Source organism: Cajanus cajan, chromosome 4 (assembly GCF_000230855.2).
Source record: "Cajanus cajan strain Asha chromosome 4, NIPB_CcT2T_4, whole genome shotgun sequence".
Taxonomy (NCBI): domain Eukaryota; kingdom Viridiplantae; phylum Streptophyta; class Magnoliopsida; order Fabales; family Fabaceae; genus Cajanus; species Cajanus cajan.
This window is the reverse complement of record NC_138520.1, coordinates 74,736,376-74,759,461: the sequence shown is the minus strand read 5'-3', so window position 1 is coordinate 74,759,461 and position 23,086 is coordinate 74,736,376. Positions and strand designations below refer to the sequence as shown.

General features: G+C 30.2%; 3 protein-coding genes across 6 annotated transcripts; 1 reads left to right on the top strand and 2 right to left on the bottom strand.

Moving 5' to 3' along the window:
- Positions 1 to 821: 821 nt before the first annotated feature.
- LOC145957527 (uncharacterized) lies at positions 822 to 6,301 on the bottom strand. The gene is made up of 2 exons (XM_083073800.1): positions 6,298 to 6,301; positions 822 to 1,210 (listed from the first exon to the last, which is right to left on the bottom strand). The coding sequence occupies exons 1-2, from the start codon at positions 6,299 to 6,301 to the stop codon at positions 822 to 824; spliced, it is 393 nt and encodes a 130-aa protein (XP_082929926.1).
- A 1,048-nt stretch (positions 6,302 to 7,349) lies between these two features.
- On the top strand, positions 7,350 to 14,954 carry LOC109802062 (polypyrimidine tract-binding protein homolog 1). Of its 4 annotated transcripts, none has more exons than XR_014433397.1 (10): positions 7,350 to 7,665; positions 8,568 to 8,777; positions 11,218 to 11,280; positions 11,370 to 11,443; positions 11,616 to 11,711; positions 12,829 to 12,886; positions 12,962 to 13,066; positions 13,145 to 13,226; positions 13,961 to 14,196; positions 14,311 to 14,450. XR_014433397.1 is itself a non-coding variant. In XM_020363269.3 (10 exons), exons 1-10 carry the CDS (start codon positions 7,483 to 7,485, stop codon positions 14,767 to 14,769), a joined length of 1,443 nt encoding a protein of 480 aa, XP_020218858.1. In that variant the 5' UTR covers positions 7,350 to 7,482; the 3' UTR covers positions 14,770 to 14,954. The 4 variants fall into 4 exon arrangements, 3 of the variants coding, with proteins under 3 accessions (XP_020218858.1, XP_020218859.1, XP_082929187.1); XM_020363269.3 differs by having other exon boundaries at positions 13,961 to 14,073; positions 14,311 to 14,954; XM_020363270.3 differs by having other exon boundaries at positions 13,961 to 14,026; positions 14,311 to 14,454.
- Positions 14,955 to 19,790: 4,836 nt separating this feature from the next.
- Positions 19,791 to 22,690, bottom strand: LOC109803059 (large ribosomal subunit protein uL10). Its single transcript, XM_020364524.3, has 5 exons — positions 22,259 to 22,690; positions 21,889 to 21,957; positions 20,989 to 21,087; positions 20,492 to 20,884; positions 19,791 to 20,096 (listed from the first exon to the last, which is right to left on the bottom strand). Exons 1-5 carry the CDS (start codon positions 22,514 to 22,516, stop codon positions 19,953 to 19,955), a joined length of 963 nt encoding a protein of 320 aa, XP_020220113.1. The 5' UTR covers positions 22,517 to 22,690; the 3' UTR covers positions 19,791 to 19,952.
- Between the last annotated feature and the right edge of the window lie 396 nt (positions 22,691 to 23,086).

The window sequence follows — 23,086 nt, the reverse complement described above, 5'->3', positions numbered from 1 at the left end:
CTCGTAAGGTTGTCGCTAATTATCAAAATAGAATAATAGATGATTATAACTTGTTGTAGACTATCAATTAAAATGAATAAAAATATATTAAGATTTTTCATGGAATATCCCCTCAAATATAATACAAATGCATATTATTTGTGTTTAGACGTTAGAATAAACTATTTCATATATATTTTTCTCATTATTATTTAGTCATTTCAGTAATCAGATTGATAAAATAGTAAAATATAAACATCAATTTACAATTGATGATTTAAGAAACTATGGACTAATTTTTTTTTAGCAAGATAGATGATTAACTTATAAACTCTTTTGATAAGTTTATAAGTTAATTTGATTAAAATAAACTTGTTTAGTGCAAAAGATTGATTTAGGAACTTATAGTTTGTTTATAGAAGATAATTGAAATAGCTTACAAGGTTTTAACTTTTTTTTTCTTTTTTATTTTTATCTTCATTAATTTTCTCAAGATTGATTTTTATGCCTTTTTATTTAAAAACTATTTTGCCTATATCTTATACTTTCACTCTTATAATTAAATAAATATGTCATTTCACATTAATCAATTAGGTCATTAGCTAATGACACTTAACACTTTTAATTCAATCAATTAACTTATGAGCTTTTAATTTAAAGTTTATAATTTATGGTTTAGGGTTTAGGGTTTAGGGTTTAGGGTCCACTTGGATAAACAACTTAATTAATATATTATTTAATGAGATCCTATATTATAAAAATTTATATTACAAGTGTTTAAAATTCAAGAAGTTGTTGTGTTTTTTTTTTGGTAAAGAATGAAACATAAAACACTAGAAAGCTCAAGACACCGAGTCTCTTCCTAACTGTAACGGGATGAAATCAGGAGGACTCCTCCAGAATACAATGGAACTCATGTTCCGCACCCCCCAATTGGCAAGCGTATGGGCTACTGAATTTATGTCACGAGGGATATGGCTAATGTAAACTACCCAGTCCCAGGCTAGCATGCACTGAATCCGGCGAATAACATCATAATGATTGTGCAAGTGGTCCCTTTCCGTTGACCTAGCTTGAAACAGCGAAACAGCTTCCAGACAATCACATTCACAACTCACCTTCCGAAACCCACTTGCCCAGCAAAGTGATAAGCCATCCTCCAAAGCCAACAGCTCAGCACGTAGCGCATCCCCAGTCGACGCTCCACGCGAGAAACCACCTCGCCACCTGCCTGTCCAATCGCGTATAAAGAATACTAATATTATTTTAAAATGTTTGAATGTATTATTATTTAAATACTTATTAGATGTTGTCCTAATTAAAAAAATTAAACCTTAACTAGAAAGAATATAAAATTTTATAGTGTTAAATAATTATAAAAAATATATTATATATCACAATAATAATAATAATAATAAACAAAGATCATTCACCTAATTTTAATTGATAAAAATAAGATTAATGATAAAATATGAGAAATTAATTATGAATATATATATATATATAGATATAATCATGATTAAAATTTATGATTTTAAATTTTAAATTTTAAAATTAAAAACCAATTTCATATAATCTATAAAACTATGATTAAATAAATCATTGCATGATAACAAAGTAAAAATTTAGAAAAAGAAGAAGAAGATACTTTTAAGCATTGATCTCTAGTAGCATTTTTAACTCACTTCATTTGTCTAGTACGTTTTTTAGTTAATTCTTCACATGTGAAATTTTCAACTATAGTATCGTGTAAATCAACATTGACCTTTAAAACAACATTTTCATCATATAAACAAAATTCTTCATTGTTTGAATTATTCATTCTTATGAAATTATACAAAGTTATATAAGTAACAATGACTTGAGTTGTAGTCTTCAATGGAATTTGAGGCATGTTACCTAATATTCTCCACTTAGCTTTACAACCCTCGAAGAGTAAACTTGTGACAAATGAGATAAAGGTTCACCCCTTCTACGATGAAGGTGAAACTAAAAAATTATTTGATTATTTTCATTTTCATTTATGTGATGAAAATTATGTAATGGGTAAAAATAATAGGTTGTAAAACAATAATCGAGACTCTTAATAAAAAAGAGAGAGAGGATGTTATATATCATTGACAGAAAGCTATGAATGAAAATTATCAAAATAAAAGCTTATTGGATGAGGACTTGAAGCAGTAAATTTACCTATATATCCTTGTGTAGGTACACATTATATATTATCTCTCTTATTTTTAGTTTGAATAAATTAAAACTAAAATTATTGAACAACAAAAGTAGGTCTAGTAGTGTAATATATAAAAAGTGTTAAATTTAAATCTTATTATCATTATTATAATTCCTATATATATATATATATATATATATATATATATATATATATATATATATATATATATATATATATATATATAATCTAATTGAACTTAATAGTCTATTGAAAGTAACACCCTATCGAAAGTAACACCCAATTAGAAGTCTTAATAAGATTGTCACTACTACGATAACAATCACCATTATTATCATGGAGAAGTGATATCAACAAGCATAACAATGATAATAATGACTATAATAATAACAATGGTAGTAATGGAGTGATGATGATAATGAAAAAATTGTTAATGATATATTAATAATTTTTAATTTAGTGTTTGAATTGTTAAAATTTAACATACACTATGAGTTATTGAGTGAAATAATTTTATTGATGAATATTCTTTGAGAAATTTGACCCGTCCTTTATATACATAGATAGAATAGGGATTCACTTATTGAGTATACTTATTTCATTCAATAACTCGTGTTCTACATTAGATTTAAATAATTCAACTATTGAATCAATATTTTCTAATACATAAATCAATTCTATAATTTTTTTAGAAATTTAAAAGTATTGATACTTTATTATATAAATTTAATTTAACGTATAAAATATTTTTATGATTATATGTCAATTTGAATCAACAAAACAAAGTATCAAATATTTGTATTTTTTAAAAATTAGTAAATTTAATCCGTATATTAAAAACTTTTAATTTAATAGATGGAATGTTGAATTTTAATATAGAATACAAAAAATTAAGTGGAGTAAATATACTATTAGAGTAAGTGAATATCTCTCTTTTCTTCACACAGATACACACACAAACACACACACATAAAGACATTATAAAAGTATTTAAATTTAATAGATATATCATAATTACATATTTTTATATTAAAAATTAGTTAGGAATATTTGTTAACATAATTTTTAAAATAATTATTTTATAATTAAATAAATATATTACATATTATAATTGTAATTGAATAACTAAAAGACATTTACATTTCCAATATGTAACGTAATAAGTTAGTTCAGAAGGCCCAAAAGCCCCGTATGGGTGATTTAGTAGCCCATAACGGGTCGTTCCCAAACTGGAACGGACCGTTCTAAACTACTAAATTGACCTATAAATCGTAGTTGAGAACGGGTCGTTTCAAACCCCAGAACGGGTCGTTCTGGATGAAGTACGAGCCATTTTGGATGGAGAATGGATCATTCTAGATAAGTCCTAAAATGGACTGTTTTGGTTTAAGAACGGGTCGTTCTGCATGTGATTTTTGCACATGATGAAGGGGTGCAGAACGGGCCGTTCTGGATTTGAAACGGGTCGTTCTGACCACTCCTGAACTTCTATAAATAGGGGTTGTGTTGTTGAGGAGAAAGTGAAGTTTTTTAGAGAAAAGATTTAGAGAGAAGGACTCTGGGTCTGTGAGCTCCTTTCTCTCCCAAATTTCTCTATATAATTCTTTTTCTCCTCTAGATCACTAATATCTTCTGTCTTTTCTTTTCTTGGCCATTTTGAGCCAATTTTCAAGTAAGGGAAGCTAGAATGTTTATTGTTTAGGTTGCATGTGAGTTTAGAAACTCAATTGATGCATGAAAGTCGAGGATCCATGGTTGGATCGGAGAATTCGCTCATTTTTTTGGGTTTTGGAAAAATGGGGTTTTTGGTGATTTTGATGCATCGGATGGGTGCATGTGAGATTTAAGTTTATTTTTGAGTTGTATGGAGTCTATGCATTGTGTTTTGTGTTTGCATTTGGCTGGATTTGTTGGTTTGGATGAGAGTTTTGAAACTCTCTAACTAGGATTAGGTCGGGCACGCTCAAGTTGCGCAGGGCATGAACATGTTTATTTGAAATAGTTGAAATGATGCTTCGACATGTTTAAAGTTGGTTTTAGATCATGTATGTATGATATATGATGTATGTTGAGGTGTGATTCATATGTATGCTTGGTAATGATATATATGAATGTATAAATATGATATGACATGAGTATATGCTCATATGAGTATGATTGATGATCATGATGGTGGGTAGACCATGTATGATGTATGATGCATTATTACATGTGATGTTTTATGACATGTATATGATTGTTGATCATGATGGTGGGCAGACCATGTATGATGTGCGATGTATAATTGCATGTGATGCCTTATGGCATGAGTCTAGCCTAGGACTTGAGGAGAGGAAAAATATTTTCGAACTGGAAGAGCTCACATAGAGTCTCTTGAGAATGGTGCTTCGATAGGTCACTGATATATGAGAGTGGTGCGTAGGTAGGCCACTGGATTTGGGAGAGTAGTGCTCAGGTAGGCCACTTGATTAGGTGAGTCTCCTCTAAGTCATTAACTAGTGTTGGAGCGGGGTATGAGTCGAGGGTTATTCCCTTAAACAAGTAATCGGGAAGGTGCGTGGATCCTTGCGGATAGTCGGCGGGCGAACTCCACAATTGATTTGGTAATGCATGCCAAGGTCGTGGTAAGTCTGTACCCAGCTGTGCTATACCTGACGGTGGATCTGGACTTCTAATTGTGTAAGTGACATCATCTGAGTAAACCTGATTGAAGATTATATCCTGTTTAGCTGTGACCAAGCGGGCGCATTGGGCGTGAAAACGGTTGGGGTGGTTTAAGTAGGATGGGATGTCACTTATACTGCTCTACTGTTAGGGAGATCTCCTAGGTGTATGCGTGATGACGCATTAGATGATTGATATGCATTGATATCTGTCATGAGTTGCATGTATTGCATGATTGTTATGATGATGAAGTGTATGGTGTTTGACTTCATGTTTGATGAAGATGATTTAATTGAGATGAAAGTTCCTTTGGGACTTGAGTTGGACGCATGTGTAGTATAGATTTTTTTTGTACTTGTATGATTGATTTTTGAACTCTAGCTTACCCTTTTGTTTCCACGTTGTGGGACTGCAATGATCATACTTGGTATGGGAGCAGGTCAGGGATAACTTGGAGTTGAGGTGACCGCTGCGAGACAGGAAGTTTGATCCTCGTGTTAGAGTTACCATTTTGGGTAACAATTTTGTTTGTGCTTGACCGACACTAGGGAATATTATTTTTGGGATGACTATACGTATATGGTGTTCTATTTTGTATACAAAAACTTAGTTATTTTTATTCTTACCTATACCTGTATGTATGAGTTATCCAGCTTAATATTTCTCTTAGTTTGCTAGTAGTAGTGCGATTCCACTAAGTGTAGAGACCATGGCGGGTCGTTACACAATATGTATATCATTTATAGAAAATATTTTTGTAAACATCCAATTTAAAAGTAAACATCCAATTTGGTATTGTAAAAAACGGTAAAGGTAATCGGTGTGTCTTTGAAAGATTTTTTTGTGGTATTTGAGTCTCTAAATTTTAACTATGTTATTTAAGTTAGTTATTTTGTTATACTCAAACACTAAGTGTGTTAGTCTTATAATCAATTAGGGATGACAAAATAGATCGTAGCCCGTGAGTTGACTCGTTGGCCCATAAAAAATTAGCGGGTCAGGCCCATTATCCTAACCCGCCAACCATTAAGCCCGCTTCGCCAAGCTCACTAACTCGTCGGGCCAAATGGTAGGCTAGCCTGTCACAATCCAATAATCCGCATTTGAGGTTCTTGTTAAAAAAATACTAATTTATAAGTTTGTAATTTGGTTTTAATTTTGTTGTAAGTGGACTAATTTCTATTTGATTTTGTTGTAAGTTTATAATTTGCTTTTGTTGAACATATATTATGCACAAAATGTATGCATTTTCAATTTCATGTAGTTATATTTATTTATTTGTAGTAATTTTTTTTATTTGAACATAAGATAATTTTTTTTGCATTTTTTTAGTGGTATACAAGCTGGCCTACCAGCCTGCCCTTAGTTGGGACAGACCAACATTTCCAACCCGTTTTTTAATGGCAGCTCGTCTTGGTTTTGGCAGGTCATTGGTGGACTGGGCCAAAATGGGTCGGACTGACCCATTTTGCCATCTTTATAATCAGTCAACAGTTAATTATCACATTAACGTATGTTCTTTTTCCAAAGTTGATTGTTCTCTATCCTTGCATCAGTAAAAACACCTTAATGTTAGTCCATTAAGAGAAAAAAAAAACTAAGTCAATAACATAACTACTATGCTCTTCACAAAGGACAAATGAAAAAACAATTGTGAATTTCTGGTTGTTCATGAAACCCTCAACAAAGTTTTATTTTCTTAGTAACAAAAAATCGTTTCCATTAAACTTTTTTTTTTCACTTTTACTAGAGTTTTGCAATTTGTTAAATATAGTAAAAACATTTATCTTCGATTGATACATTATTGTTTGAGATCTTTAAGACTACTCATTTTGCTAAATCCAAATTAAATATTTTAGGATTTATAATTTTAGACTTGTAGTGAGAACAAACTTTAAGGACGACTTAGACAAAAAAATTCAACTATAAGAAATCTATGAAACCCAAAAATAATTGTTCATTTTAAACAAAACAACCATGACCAAAATACTTAAATATGACAAAGTGTCATTTGTTGATTAGAAAATTTAAAAACCTTGCATTATAATCTATATTAGATGATTAGGGGAAAACAATCAATCAAAAAAATAAGTATAACATAATAATTAACGGTTGATTAATTACGAAACTAATATAATTAGTAATTAAGTATAATATAAATGATTAATTTGTATAACAAAATTAAAATTTAGAAATTGAGATAAAAAAATATTTTTTCAAGGACTTATCAAGCATTTTTACCGTGTATTAAGGACTAAGTTGAGTATTTATATTTTAAAAAAAATATTTTTTTAAGCGTAAATATCACCTAATGAATTTTTGTGCCTGCCAACAACATCTTATACAAACTTCAACGTGGATAAGGAATCAACTACTGTTTGCTGGCTACGTTGGAACTTGTTATGCAAAGGTTTTTTTTTATTTTAAATTTTTATTATCGTTTGATTATAATTATATATATTTATTTCCTTTTAAATAAGAAAGAGTTTAATGTAACCTGTGTCTCTAACGAAAGGGGATTAAAACGCCATCGCAATCGCCAATCTGAAACCAATTCCTCACATTTGGAGATAGGAAAATCTCAAACACCTTGTAGAAAAGCGAAATCAAATTTGCTCGCCCTAAACCAAAATAGGAATCTGCAAGACATGTCGACCTCGAGCCAGCAGCAGTTCCGGTACACTCAAACCCCCTCCAAAGTTCTGCACCTCCGCAACCTTCCCTGGGAATGCTCCGAAGACGAGCTCCGAGACCTCTGCAAACCCTTCGGCAAGATCGTCAACACCAAGTGCAATGTCGGCGCCAATCGCAACCAGGCTTTCGTTGAATTTGTAACTCCCTCTCTTCTCTACTTTCCCATTCTTTTCAATCCTTTTTTTTTTTATTAGGGTTTGTGCTGTAACCTAGTGGTCACGCTGGCACCGGCACCGCCAATTACATCTATTTATACTCTAAGCCATGGATCATTTTTAATTTTTAATTTTTTTATAATTAGATCAATGATGGTCGTGAGAGTGATATTTTAGGGAGGATTTTTTTTTTTTTTTTTTGATGACAAGCAGAGAAAGCAAAAAGGAAAAATCAATGATACTGTTTTAGCGTCCAGATCGCAGTCTGTTGCAAATATCAGTGGTGGCCGTAACGACTGTTGTTAGGGTTTCCAGTTCAGGTCTGGTCTTCTTATCGGTGGAACCCGAAGTATCGTTGCCGGAGTTGAATTTACTCCATGCGCCACCATGGCTGTTCAAATCTGTTATGAGTTGAAGAAGCCTTCTCGTGTATAGATTGAAGATTTGATATATTGGGAATCTTAAGCTTGCTGCACAAAATAGATTTTTCGATTGTAAAGATTGAAGATATTTTGGGAAATATTAAGCTTGCTACGCAATTAAGATTTGATATATGCAGAAAGTTGTTAGCGCAAGTGGTTTGACACTTGTGTTTATTAATCAAGGACTAGAGTTCAATCCTTACCTTGGACAAATGGTTTGAAATGCCATTTTACTCATAAATGGGCCGACTATACCTCATAGTTATACAAAAAAAAAAGATGTTTCGAATGTAAACCTTTTGTTTCTGCTACTGTTCACCAGTTTAGCTTATTTTACCTTGAATATTGTTTAGTATTTTAAGTGACTGCCGAGTGTTTGAGGATGTGTTTTCTTTTATGTTTGAGATGTGGTCCTTTTTTTTAATCTGATTTCTGAACTCTCAAGTATGCATGCTTTTCCAGGCGGATCTAAATCAAGCCATTTCAATGGTTTCGTATTATGCTTCATCTTCAGAACCTGCAATGGTTCGTGGTAAAACTGTTTATATTCAGTATTCTAATAGACATGAAATTGTCAACAACAAAAGCCCTGGAGATATTCCTGGAAATGTCTTGCTGGTAACTATTGAAGGCGTGGAAGCTGGGGATGTGAGCATCGATGTTATTCACTTGGTAAGTGTGTCTTAGTTTTATTTAGTTGCTGTGGTTCTCTTTAATTGTATGTGATTTTGCAAGCTTCACTTGGTAAGTGTGACTTAGTTTTATTTAGTTGCTGTGGTTTTCTTTTATCTGTATGTGATTTTCCAAACTTCTGGTTTGATGGTGGAATCATGTTTTAAGGCTTGTGTGTAGATGAAATGTTTAAGTGTGAATTAAAGTCATAACCACTAGTCAGTCTAGTGGTGGGGGATTGGGGTAGTATGCTCAGAGTTCTATAGATTCGAATCCCAATAGGGGTTAATCATGAAGTGAACGTTATAAAAGCTCCTAATCCAAGAAGTAGATAGTAATAGAAGGCTATGATTATGTGTATCGTTAACTTGCAGAAACATCTCCCTTTTTGGATAATGCAAGGTTTTTTTCCCCCAATTTAGAAAGTTTGGAATGTTTAAATAGGTTGGGGTGGGGTATACAACACAAAAACATGGAATATTTTGAAATGTACTTAAATTTCTATAGACAACAACTTTTTCACTAAAATAATTTGTTTTAATAAGTTTTTTATGATAAATGTAAGCTTTTTTGTTTGTTTGTTTGTTATGATACCATTTCTTTGCTTGTACTAAATAAATTGCATGGGTTGGGATACAAATACCAATACAGGGTTCATCCAATTTTCTGAAAATTAAGGTATCGGTATAACATAATATACCATTAGAATATACATATATAATTATAAACAATGAAGAAATTAAATGAATAAACCATAAGATAAATACAATTTTCATAATATTCTAAAGCTACAGTATATGAAAAGAATAAAGTGGCAGTTTGTTTAATTTAGTAGCAAAACTTAAGCAACAAAACTTGGTGTTTTGTGTGGATTGACATGTTTAAGGGGTGTTTAGTAGAAGGAAATTTTTTTCATGATTGGGAATCATGATTTATGGGAATGATTTAAATGTGTTTGGTTGGTTATAAATGTATTTGTGAATATTTTTAAATTTTACTTAGGAATCAATGATTTTTGTTATTGACAAATAAAGGTAACATGACATTTTTACTGTAGTAAAACTTTTCTTTTAACTTGGGAATGCTAGATTTTCACCTACTCCCATAAGAACATTTTTGTGGGAAATGTTTGTAAAAAAAAATCCTCAAAAGATAATGTTTCCTAGGAATGTTATTTTTTAATTAATAAACCAAACATAGGAAACTAACTTTTCCAACTTAAGATTTCCAGAAAAGTAAAAAATTCCTTATACCAAACATCTATCAGTTACCTATTGATTATGTCAGTATTGAGTACTTTCCTGCGAGTACCCAATAAGTACCAGTATGGGATACGTACCCTGTACTAGAAAGTGCAATGTTAGGATTTCTTATTTGAAAATTCAATCAATTTAATATTTAATTCTTTATACTAATCAAATCCTGAATTAATTCTTGTATATCACCTTTTTTCTGTGAAAAGGATTATTCTTCTTGATTTAGAATTTTACTTTCTGAACTATGAATTCATTGAAGTTTTAATTTTTTTAAAGAAAGTTAAGTAGATAGTAAAGTTGATATATATATGTTATTGTAATACATGATATAATAATTTTTAAATTATTTTTATTGATGTGTTTAATCTATTTTGTCTTTGCCTCCTTAAAAGTCCCTGAAAGGAGTGGTAATGGCTTAGAAAGATAAATAAATGGCATTAGTATTAGGAGAAAGATCTTTAGCTGAATTTGGAGGTCTGGTACTCCGAGTTTAAAACAGACATTCACATCATCTATAGGAAAAATGTATGTGCACCAGGGTCATTGCATGACATTTTACTGCATGTCATTGTTTTAAATGTAAAAATATTGTGTTTGATTGAAACCTGCTTTATATTATGGTATCTTCTGATGTTCTTGGGAATTGAAGTCTCATGCAAGTTTTTCATTCATATTTACATCTTTTCTTTTTCCATTTGGGAGGGGTGAAGATTTCTTGTGGATGAGTGGTCAGGAATCTGGGTTTTAATACTTTTTTTTTTTAATTTATATAGTTTTTTTTCTTCAATTTAATGACATGATCTTTTATCTTTTGCCCTTCTATTTAGAGTTAAGACAGAATCCTGATTAAATGATGTGCCATTTTTTTACTGAAATCGGTTGAAACACAGATGGTGATCTCTCATATTTAGATACTTTTGTTGGAGACAGTTTGGAATATTTGTCATGTACGTCATACACCTTTCTAAGGTCACGCATATATGTACAGGTGTCATTCTGCACTTATTCCTTATGTTCGGAACTTATTTTTCCTTCTTGACATTCCCTTGTGATCTCAACATTTGTTATGGTTTTTCTGATTGTGTGCTGACCTATTATCTTCCAACATTTTCATTTAATGAATAACTGAACAAGGATTAAGGAAAAAAAATGAATTTTGAACTATTTCTTTATTTGTTATTCAGGTGTTTTCTGCTTTTGGCATTGTTCACAAAATTGCTACGTTTGAAAAGACAGCAGGTTTCCAGGTTAGTGAATTATTATCAATTGCTTTGCCTCTGGCTTGAAAATGTCCCTGACTCACTGTAAGTTTTGACAATGTTTAATGCCATGACAGGCTCTGATTCAGTTTACCGATGCTGAGATTGCTTCTTCAGCTAGGGATGCACTCGATGGAAGAAGCATACCAAGGCAAGTGCTTTTGTATTTTCTCCTTATTCATCAACCCCATTTTAATTCTTGTTATAGTATGATCATAAGTCATAAATTTGCTGATCCTTATTCATCAATTCCATCTTTAATTCTGGTTATAGCATGATCATAAGTCATAAATTTGCTGATTTACTTGTGCTTTGGCATGTAGATACCTGCTTCCAGCCCATGTTGGTTCTTGTAATTTACGTATTTCATACTCTGCACATAAAGATCTGAACATCAAATTTCAATCAAATCGCAGCAGGTAATGATAGACGTAAAGACAACCGTCTTATATTATTCTTCAGTTGTTTTTGCCATTGTTTATTTCCCTCTGAAACTTAAGCAAATTGTGGAAGGTATTGTATGTCATTTTTTGTGGTGTTCTCTAATTTGCTAATTGATATATGTGCTTTTATCATTTAGGGGTTACTGAAGCTTGGTAGTCAGGATACTGTTGACTTGCCATGACCACTTAGTAATTTTCTTGATCATTTTCCAGCTGTTTGATGCATTTTCTGGCAATATTGTTGAAATCATTGTTCTTATTCCTTTTGAAATGTATTAAACAACTTTTTCTTTAAATGGTTTTTTTTATAACATATTGACCATTCAATACTAATTATTGTAGTTGTTGTCATTGTAATGTGGTTTCCATCTTTGTCTTTGAAGGAAATTCTGATGTTTACAATGTGCAACTGCCTCATATAATTGTATTGTATTGTATTCATTACTAACTGATTTATAGTTGTAGAGCCAGTTTCTTTTGTCAATTTAGTTCTTCAGTTGAAAACAGAATGGTTTTTACATCCAAAGTTGATTGGCCATCAGATTTTACTTTCTAAAATGTCTTTTACATTAATTTTTATTTTGTCTAGAGGCTGCAAATTTGAAGTCTTGTTTCATAAATGAGGTTTCCAAGCCAGATGTCAGGAAGAATTAAGAAATGAAAGTCTGTAATTGCCATATCTTTTGATCGCTATGATTGAGTTTCTTGGTTTTACTTGCTGTCCGGAGAACATTTTTGCTAAAACAGTTTGATAGAGTGACATTGGAAATTGTTAGCGAACCATAATTGTAACTAAGCATCTTTATCAGTCTTTTTATTACTACATAAATTTCACAGGCTTGTCTATCACTTTTGTGATTAAAAATCTTGTCAGTCAACCATTTTGGTTCAATGCCTCATTGCCTCTAAATAGAATCTAGAGAAATCTTATATATATGTTTAATGTGATCAATTGTTTTTTTAAATCTTTGACTCAGGCATAACATTTAATGTGCAAGACCAAAGTTCTGTGTTTTGATTTTTTTTTTTTTTGTTGATGTTAGTCTTTTGTCAACAGTCAGTATTATTGTATCTTTTTCCCATGGCTTTTCAGGGACTACACAAATCCTATGCTTCCTGTTAATTATACTGCTATTGAGGGGACAGTACAGGTATTTTGTTTGTTTATGCTTTATTGCATTCTGCCTTTACTATTTTTATTACATGCTAACAAACATAATCTTCAGACTGCTGTAGGCCCTGATGGGAAGAGGAAAGAACCTGAGAGCAACGTGCTGTTGGCTTCCATTGAAAATATGCAGTATGCTGTTACCGTCGATGTCCTCCACACGGTGAGAATTTCTATTTTTGAGAAAAACTTCCAAATTTGTAAGTGATTTATACTCTACGTCACCAGTCTATCTTTACAGGTGTTCTCTGCATTTGGCACTGTACAGAAAATTGCTATATTCGAAAAGAATGGTCAAACACAGGCACTAATTCAGTACCCTGGTATTAATCATATTCAACTGTTAGTTCTTGAACTAGCGCACTGTGCCCCTTTTTATATATATTTCTAGAATGCATGTCTGCTTCCTTATATATATTGGAGATTCCTTGCATGTTTAATGCTTTGTTTGGGGGGGGGGGGGGAGTAGTTTCATTAGCATAGAGGGCTTATGCACAAGTGTTCCGATTGTATGATTGCTAGCTTGTAACTCATGCTACATTATGTGATTGGAATATTCCATATTAATTCTACACTATAAATTTATTCTTTATTGTTATATTTCATTAACCAAATGCTTTCCTTCTGCCCCAATGTTGAATGTGGATGATGTTTCTTTCTAGTAGGTGGACATTACAGTACTTTATGGTTTTGAGATAAGTTATATTTTTATCTGAGGACTAATGTGCACATGTTACTTTAGAGTAGCTTCCATTGATGACACAGAAGAGAAACTGGTCAATTTTTTAGCCTTTCTCTAGTTGTATTATTTTTGTTCGTTATATGAGAAGGATTTCTTGTACACCCTTTAACTTTTCAATTTTTTTCTAGTAATATATGATTGTTTTGGCAATTTCTTTTCCACTCCACCTTTCAGGCTTTATGAATTATATAGTCTTGGAGATTACGGTCCATGTCATATGGCATACTCAACACAAGTTTACTGGGCCCCTATCCCCTATTTCTTGATGAAGCATGTGTTTTTGTTCTTGATCACGTGTAGACAATTTTTTTGCAGATGTCATAACGGCAGCAGCTGCAAGAGAAGCTCTGGAGGGGCATTGCATTTATGATGGTGGCTATTGTAAGCTTCATCTATCATACTCTCGTCATACTGATCTCAATGTAAAGGTATAAAAATATGTGTTTTTGAGTTAATGTTCATGAGGGGGAAAAATGAAAAATGGGGGAAAATTAAAGATATCCTAAGAAGCAATGTGGACACTTGATCGGAAAGAGATTTGATTCTTAAATGTATGCTTCTTGTCACTTGACTAACCTACCTTCTATAGTAATTTGTTCATGATAGTCGAATAATCATCCAATTCTGATTTTAGTATTGTATTATATAATATGTTTTGGTTGTAGGCTTTCAGTGACAAAAGTAGAGACTACACAGTGCCCGATCCTAGTCTGCTTGCAGCACAAGGTCCTGCAACAGCATGGCAAAATCATCAGGCTGCACCTATGTACCCTGGTAGTGCCCCTGCTTTTCAGACTCAAGTTCCCGGAGGACAAGTTCCATTATGGGATCCAAGCCTTCAGGCTGTTAGACCGAGTTATGTTTCTGCACCTGGTACTTACCCTGTTCAAACTGGTGCACCCTATGCACCAGCATCCATGCCTTCTGCTTCCTCACCTCTTGCACAAAGCAGCCCCATTGCTCACAATGCAAATCCAATGGGAATAGCTCAGCCCAGTGGTGCTTCACTTTCAGTTCCTGGTTCCTCACCTCTCATGCAAACCAGCCAAGCTGCTCAAGGATTGATTCAGCCAAATGCTAGACCTGGTGGCGCTTCGCCTCCAGGTCAACACTATTATGGTTAGAGACTGTTTTACTTTTACATGAATGAATTGAAAGGTAAATGGTTTTGATGGATGACAGGGTGATGTAATTGGGGAATTGTTCGTTTAAAATTGGTGAAAGTAATTGGATGTCATCGTCATTGTTAAGTTAGTACTATTTTAATTTAATGGCAACAATAATGATGGAAAAGAAAAGTTAACAAAAAGATCAACGTTTCTTCATCTCAATTTACTTTGCTCGTCGTTGTCAATGCCACTTTTGATAATTGAAAACATAATTAATAAAATCTTCCTTGATTTAGCGTTATATGTTCTCTATTTCCTAGACTGCTATGGAATCTAAATTCCTTATTAAACTTTGGCTTTCAATTTTGTTCTAATTAGTTGATGAACTTCAACTGTTTACTTATTAAATAAATAAAATGGATGAATAGTATGTGCAATGCATAAAATAAATGTTTATTTTACAATAAATGAGTATTTTAAAAGATATAAATTATAATATATATTTATAATGAAATTGCAATATGAAATTTTAATTGTTAATAATTTACAAAAATATTAAAATTGAAGATGAAATGTTATATTTAAAGGGATGAGTGGTTGAGAAAAATTCTTAAAAAACATTTTCATTCAAAAAAAATCAGCTAAAAAGTATATTCATATTCAAGACAATTATTTTAATTTATATAATTCATGCAAAATGATAATAAAAATATTTATTATATTCATATACATAATTTTCATTTTATAATATAAATAAAATAAATATTTATGTATATATTAATTTATTTAGGTATTTAATTTTGTAATAAATATTTAAACTGAATAATATTTTGTAAAAATATATAGATTGACGTGAACAGTGATACATTTGAAAAATATATTATAATTGTAATATTTAATAATTTTGTTGGCAATAATAAAAATTAATGTAAAATGTATTTATTTGGCAAAACACTTAATTGAGTCTTTTATAATAATTAATAATTTCAATTCTATTCCTTTATAATTTTTTTATTTCAATTTGGTCTCCAATAATTTAAAAAATGTCAATGTGAGACTTTCCGTCCAAATTTTATAAATAGTGTTAAATGTGATGACGTGAATGCCACGTAGATGCATATGTGACATACCTTCTCACTCCTTCTTTAATGATATGAAGGCTCGTTCTGAAACCAGAACGATCCGTTTCGCTTGCACGTGTGCTAAATATATATATAATGGAGAGTCAATGCTTATAAAAGAAAAATTTATAATACTAAAAATTTGATATACTATTTAAAATTTTAAATATATATCATCATTAATTTATTACAATTTTTCATATTTTAAAAATAATTAATGAATTTTTATTTTTAATAGTAAAATCTTTCTTTACATAAATAATTAAAAATTTATTTGACCATTTATCTAATTTGACTTTTCATGTTCTTATGATTTATTTGAAATGATGATAAGAAAGAAAGAAATAAAACACACACATTTTACACTTGAATTTAAATTTTTAAATATATAATTATCTTTTAGATATAAATATCGGACAATAAAGAAAACTAGGATTGAAAAACATAAATAATTGAGTTAGTCAAAATAAAGAAGAATACATGAAAGTTTTGAAAATGTTTTTTATTTTTAAAAAACTGAAAACAAACACAATCCTTTATATAAATTATAAAAAAATAAAAACTAAAAAGAAAAAATAATTATTATAAGAGAGAAGAATATATATATATATATATATATATATTAAAACAAATAAAAAAAGTATTAGGGACAACTGCCTCCACACTCCATAGGCTGAATCCGTCCGTGTCTCCCTCTATCCTTGTCAACCTATCCATTAACCCAATTTAGTCCATATAGATTTAGACAAATTTCAATTTTAAAATTAGAATGCTCGGGTTATGTTTTGAATTCCTAACATGTCCTATATATTTTTTTAAAAAGTATATATATATATAAATATTTCTTTTAAAGTAATTATTTATTAATAATATACTTTTATCTTATAAATTATACTATTTATAACATGATATTATATTTATAATGATATTTTTTATTTTAAAATTACAATTGATTAATTTCATTATATTTTATATTCTAGTGTAACATTTTTTTTTAAATTTTGTGTACAAAAATAATCATCTTTAAGTGGATTATAATGATTTTATAAATCTCAAATCTTAAACTAAGTACCCTAACTTATCATATGTGTATATCTTTTTTATACTAATGCTTCTACTAACTTTTTTATATTCATTTTTTCAAGTACATATTTTAATAAAATGTCACAACTTATCATTTTAAAAACTAAGTATCTTTATTGTTTTGGGTATTTTTATTTTGTAAAAAAGTCAAAGTCAATCACTTCGTATATATAAAGTAGAAATTATTATCTTGTGTCCATTATTTAAAATTTCTAGATTCATATATATTTAAAACACAATATATTTAGTATAACAATAAACTTATAATACCTAAAAAACAATATAAATTAATTCTAAAATTCTCACATTGATAAAATGGTTCCTAAATTAATAAAACGACAAAATAAGTCCATAAAATTGTAAATTTTCAATTAATTTAGTTCCTAAAAATGCTATTGATTAATTTGGTCCTTAAATTTTTTTAAAAAATACAAAATAATCCCTAAATTTTGTAACTATTAATAAATTTAGTTTCTCTGCGTTACTGCTATATGAATTAATTAGCTGATATATTGGTGGAACAACAATTCAGTTTTCTCTCTCATATTATTTGTTCTTCTTTACTTCAGTCCATTCGTTTTGTATTAGATTCTTATCTAGCCAGTGAAGATGTGACAATTAGGGGGGTGTATTGGTTTAGGATTTCGTAGGATTTTAAAAGACTTTTTTTGAGTAAAAAAGTCCATTGGTATTCAATCAGGATTTTATGTCACTTAAAAACAATCCAGTGGTATTCAATCTGGATTTTTAGGATTTTTTAAAGAGTCCATTAAAATCCACTGGTATTCATTTGAGATTTTTTACAACTTAAAAACAATCCATTGGTATTCAAAAATTTAAGGATTTTAAAGGATTGTTGTGTGAGAGGGATTTTGAAAGACTTTCTAGTGTTATCTATAAATACCAGATTCATAAAACAATCCCATCCAAACCCATCGGATTTTGAAGGATTGTTTGAAATGATTTTTCAAGTGTTTTAAGAATTTTCAAGTGAGTTTTTCATCTTTTTTTTTCTATGCTCTTGTCTTCTCCATTTTTTCTCTACTAATAATACTACACTATTGTTCATTGCTCATATATAATACTATTCTCATACCATTCTCCTATTTTGTGAAACTCTAATATGTAAATGATAGTGTCATTGACTTGTTTTATTTTTCTGTTCGTTCTCTTTAATTGACTTACTTTATTTTATTCTATGTAGTTGAATTTGTTCCTTTATATAACACAAAAAAATACTTGAAATTTTAACTTTTAAGTGATAATTTTTTTTATGACACACGTTAAGAAAAGAAAAAGGTGAAAGATGAAATTGATATCATAATCTCAACAATATATATATATATATATATATATATATATATATATATATATATATATATATATATATATATAAAAGATGAATTTGTTAGGGTTTTTGTGAGTAGAATGAGATAAAAATGGATCTTAGTAGGGGGAAGAACCCTTTTAGCATAAAAATTGCGAATTCTCTCTTTCCCTTGAATTTGTTACTCTTATCCCTCCTCCTTTTATGACTCAACAATTATTTTATTTTTTTTACTATGAATTTTTCTTTTTTATTTTTATATTATGAAATTAAGATTTTTTATATTTTAAAAAAAGAAAATTAACATAAGACATTGCAATATCTAATTTTTTAGGGTTTAAGATTTATGCCTTCATTAACTTATTTTTTAAAAAAGAAAATATTGTTAAAATATTTGTTAGAATAATTTATATTTATAAATATCGTTAAAAATTATCATATATATATATATATATATATATATATATATATTCTCTATATCTAAATACTTCTGTTTATATAAAAAAAAATTATATATCTAAATATTTTTTCAGTATCGAATATACTAATTTTTTTATATAAAAAATTATCTTATGTTTCTATATTTTCGTTTTTACATTTTTTTTATAATAACTGAGGTATTTGATCCATTTGGATAGCAAAAATATATTCGATCTTGTATGATGGTGTGCTTCTAAAAATAATAATATAATTTTATTGATTTTGTCTATTATCCGTAATTATTTATATAACTATTTTTTAACATATATTGTTTTAGTAATTCAAATGGGAGATTCACAAGAAAATAATAAAGAAAAATGAAAAGAAAAAGAAAACTATGAAGCTTGGATTAAGGATGATTCCGATGAATTGTTACAATTGATAGTGGATGCTATAAAAAGAGGATAGAATATTATAGAGAATTATTATTATTATTTATCTAGACATTATTTTTTTTTATTTATTATTTTTATCTTTGACTTTTTTTAAATTTGAATGTATAATTTTTTTTAAATCTTATCAAATGTCAAAACTCCACAAAATCCCACAGAATCCATTAAAATCCTAATTTAAAAGTCTTGCAGAATCCATTAAAATCATGATTTTAAGTCTTGTAGAATCTTGCAAAATCTTAAAAGTCATGAAAATCCTGCAAAGTCTTTTAAAATCCGCAGGATTTTTTTTAACTAAAAAAGTCCTTTAAAATCCTAATCCAATACACCCCCCTTAGTCTTCGATCTACCCATAATTAACTAGTGGCAACGAAACTTTGTAGCTCAAATAAATTAACCTTCAAGCATGCATATCAACCAAATGAAAAATACTTTTCAAACGCATATTGGCTGAAATTAATAAATTTTTTTTTTGCAAATCATGTAATCACGTGAACCTCACTTTCTATCTAATGAATCTCATTTTATAATTTTTTTAAAATAGTTTTAGTTGTGTAAAACTGTATATTAGTGTCCCATATTTTAATCATGTAATAGCATTTCTCTCGGCGAAGTTGCCAGACACGTCACACGTTGTAACATTAAAGCGGGAATTATTTATAATAAAGAATAATAATAATGGAAACATTATAAATGGTCAAAATAGAAAATAACACCTAAATAAGAAAAGTTGTATTTTACGAAAGCAGAGAGCAAAAGTTAAAACTAGACTCCATAAGCATAGCCATCCAACACTTAATCAAACAAACCAAAGCCCATGTCAGTATCAGATTCTTCTTCCGATTCTTCCTTCTTTGCCTCCTCCTTCGTTGCAGCAGCTGGAGCAGTGCCACCACCAGCAGGTACTGCAACAACAGCTACAGCAAATTTACTAGGATCCTGCAATCAACATGTCAATGGTCACTAATTAAGAAACATGAAAATAATTAATACAAAAGTTCTAACTATAGCACCTTTACAGGATACTTGTTAAGAAATAAAAATTATTTTTTTATTAATAATTATAACCCATAAATATTTCTTACATTCTCTTCTTAATACTATTTTTATTATTGATTGAAAATTACAAATTTTGATAGATCTTATCATTAAATTAGAAGATACTCACTTAATAAGATACAAATTTCTATTACTTTACAATGTAATGACATTGTAAAGTAATTTTATATTATCTATCCAACACAAATAATTAGTTATAATTTATATTCACTTTAATAATAAAAAAATAAATTATATTAATAATGATATTTGATTTATCCATAGTATCTACATACCTTCAAGTAGTCCTTAACTTTGTCTGCCTGAGGGAAGGAATATTCTGTTGCGAGTGCAACGGAGAGGATGTTCTTGTAGGCATTGACAAACATGTGTGGTGCAGCTGCAATTGTAGGGTATGAGATAGCCAAGGAAAGAGAAGACACCATGGACACACCAAGAGCAAACCTCTCAACGAGGTCATCATCAGTGAGGTCAAGAACCTCAGGGCTAAAAACTGAACCATTGTCATAAACAGAAACCACAACAAGCCCATAAGAGAATGGCCTTATCCCAAGCTTGGAAAGCAATGCTGATTCTGAAGAGCCAACCTTCTCTCCCTTCTTAATCAATTCCACAGGGGTGATAATTTCCACAGTACCCTTATTAATCTTGGTAGGAATGTTAAGCACCTGAAATATATATAATTTGTATATACATCAAATTAACGTAATAAACACCATATGTTATATTCACTTTTTCTTCTAGGATTAGGAACAAGATTAATTGCAGAAACCTGGAAGAAAGAAGTCTGAGAGGGATCCAGCCCTGTGTTGCCTGGAGGAACAACAACATCAATAGGTGCAACTAATCCAACACGAGCAGGAGCTCCCACCTGTAAAGAACATTTCAATAACAACAATATTAATATTCAAAACTGAATATATAGCAACCAAGCAGCAGCTTAAAGCTAAATTTTTTCATGCAACTATGCACCAAACTTCCAACACCATACAGATATAATTTCTTGGCTTAATTACTTTTGCTTCACTTTCTCAAATTTTCCATTTCCATCTTCCATTTTCTTTTTTTAATTTTTCACTTTTGCAATTACACAATACAGACTAATTTCATTATTTTAATTAAGTAATTTTGATCCATAACTTTAACATCTAATATTTTAGAAATACTGATGAGACAATTTACTGCACCACTACATGCACAACATTTTTATTAAATACCGGATGTTAAGTTCATGCGTGAATCAAAATTGTGAACTAAAATTGTAGGAGATCAAATTGGAAAAAAAAAGAGGAAAATAATGGAATGAAATTTGTGAAATTGAGAAATAAATAAGGAGAACAAAAGTGTAATAAACTATATTTTTTTAATAAAAAATCAACACATAGCATTATATACAAGAAAAATATTGCAACTGAAATGTGAGACATAAAAGGAGTTATTTGAGTGTTTGTAAATTTTGAATGTTTAGATATCATTATTCATTTCCAAAATATATCCATAAACCATGCATAAACCGTCTTCCAATAAGCTTTGCAGGGTATAAAATTTATTAGAAAAAATTTACACACTGGCTATTTGCCAAAGACGATTGATTCATTGCACCACATTAAAATTAAATAAAAGCACCAAAAATAAAAACGGTAAACAAAACCTAGCAAGTGAAAATCCCTACCTTGTACTTAGCAACAACTTCGCTAACCTCCTTCACGTCCCCTTTGGTGAAAATCAACCCCACGTTACCCTGCAAGATTCAACGTACATTAAATCAATCGACCAATCACTTGAATGGTTCAAACTCACAAACATTAATGCCAAAACACATTAAGGTTGGCCTAATAACAAAAAAAAAAAACTTAAATAATATACATAAAATCTTACCTTCTAACTTTATTGTTAATACAGAACTATCGATAAAAAAAGTAATGATATATAAAAACTTGTAAAATATTATTTTTGTATGTCCATTTTTTGAATGTTATAGAAATTGTTGCATGTGTATCATTTCATCGGATGGAAAGTCCCAAGAATATTAAGGTACTGACCACTAGAAGGGGAACAAGGTTGAGGTAGATGTTGTTGCCAGTGGCTTCGGAGTGGAGCTTTATAGAGCGCTTCATCATGGTGTTCTTTCCCATGAGCACAATGGAGTCGCCACGTAGACCCTTTCGAATGTTCTGAAGCTGGTTAGATCCCACGTTGTCAGCAGCCACCACCAGAATTTGTGTGTAAGTGTCCAGAAGCCGGCACAGTTTAGCATCGTACGCTACCTTCTTCTGCGCTTTCGTCGGTTTCACCGCCATTGATTAATATGTCTTCTTCTTCTTTTTCTTATACTTTTACTCGGAAAATGGCAACAAAATATAAGCAGAAAAAGGGCCAAGAGGAACCAATTAAGCTAGGGCTCAGTCAAGACCTCCTCTCGGTGAAGAAATTGTTAGAACTGAACTAGAAATGTTTTGGGAATAATAAACACTAGTTAAACTAGGGTTACTAAAATAGCATTACAACCAACACAAAATAAGATAACAGCCACGATTATACTGCTCCTATAATTGTGCTATATTTGACTAAATCAGAAACAAATTAAAATAAACAAACTTGTCCCTATCTACAGTTATTATCACCCTCCCCAAAATATAATATTTATATATGAAGAGTAATAACCGGTTAACATGAAACTATTCCTGATATATAATTCATCATAAAGACATAATTAACTAGATAACCTCAAGTACTTCTTCTGTGATGGGTGCTCCATGTACCTACTAATTAGACTTACGGTGAACATGAGATCAGGACGTGTAGCTGTTAATTAAATACTTAAATACATAAGACTTCATTCCAACCATATGCATACTTTCGTTGACTAA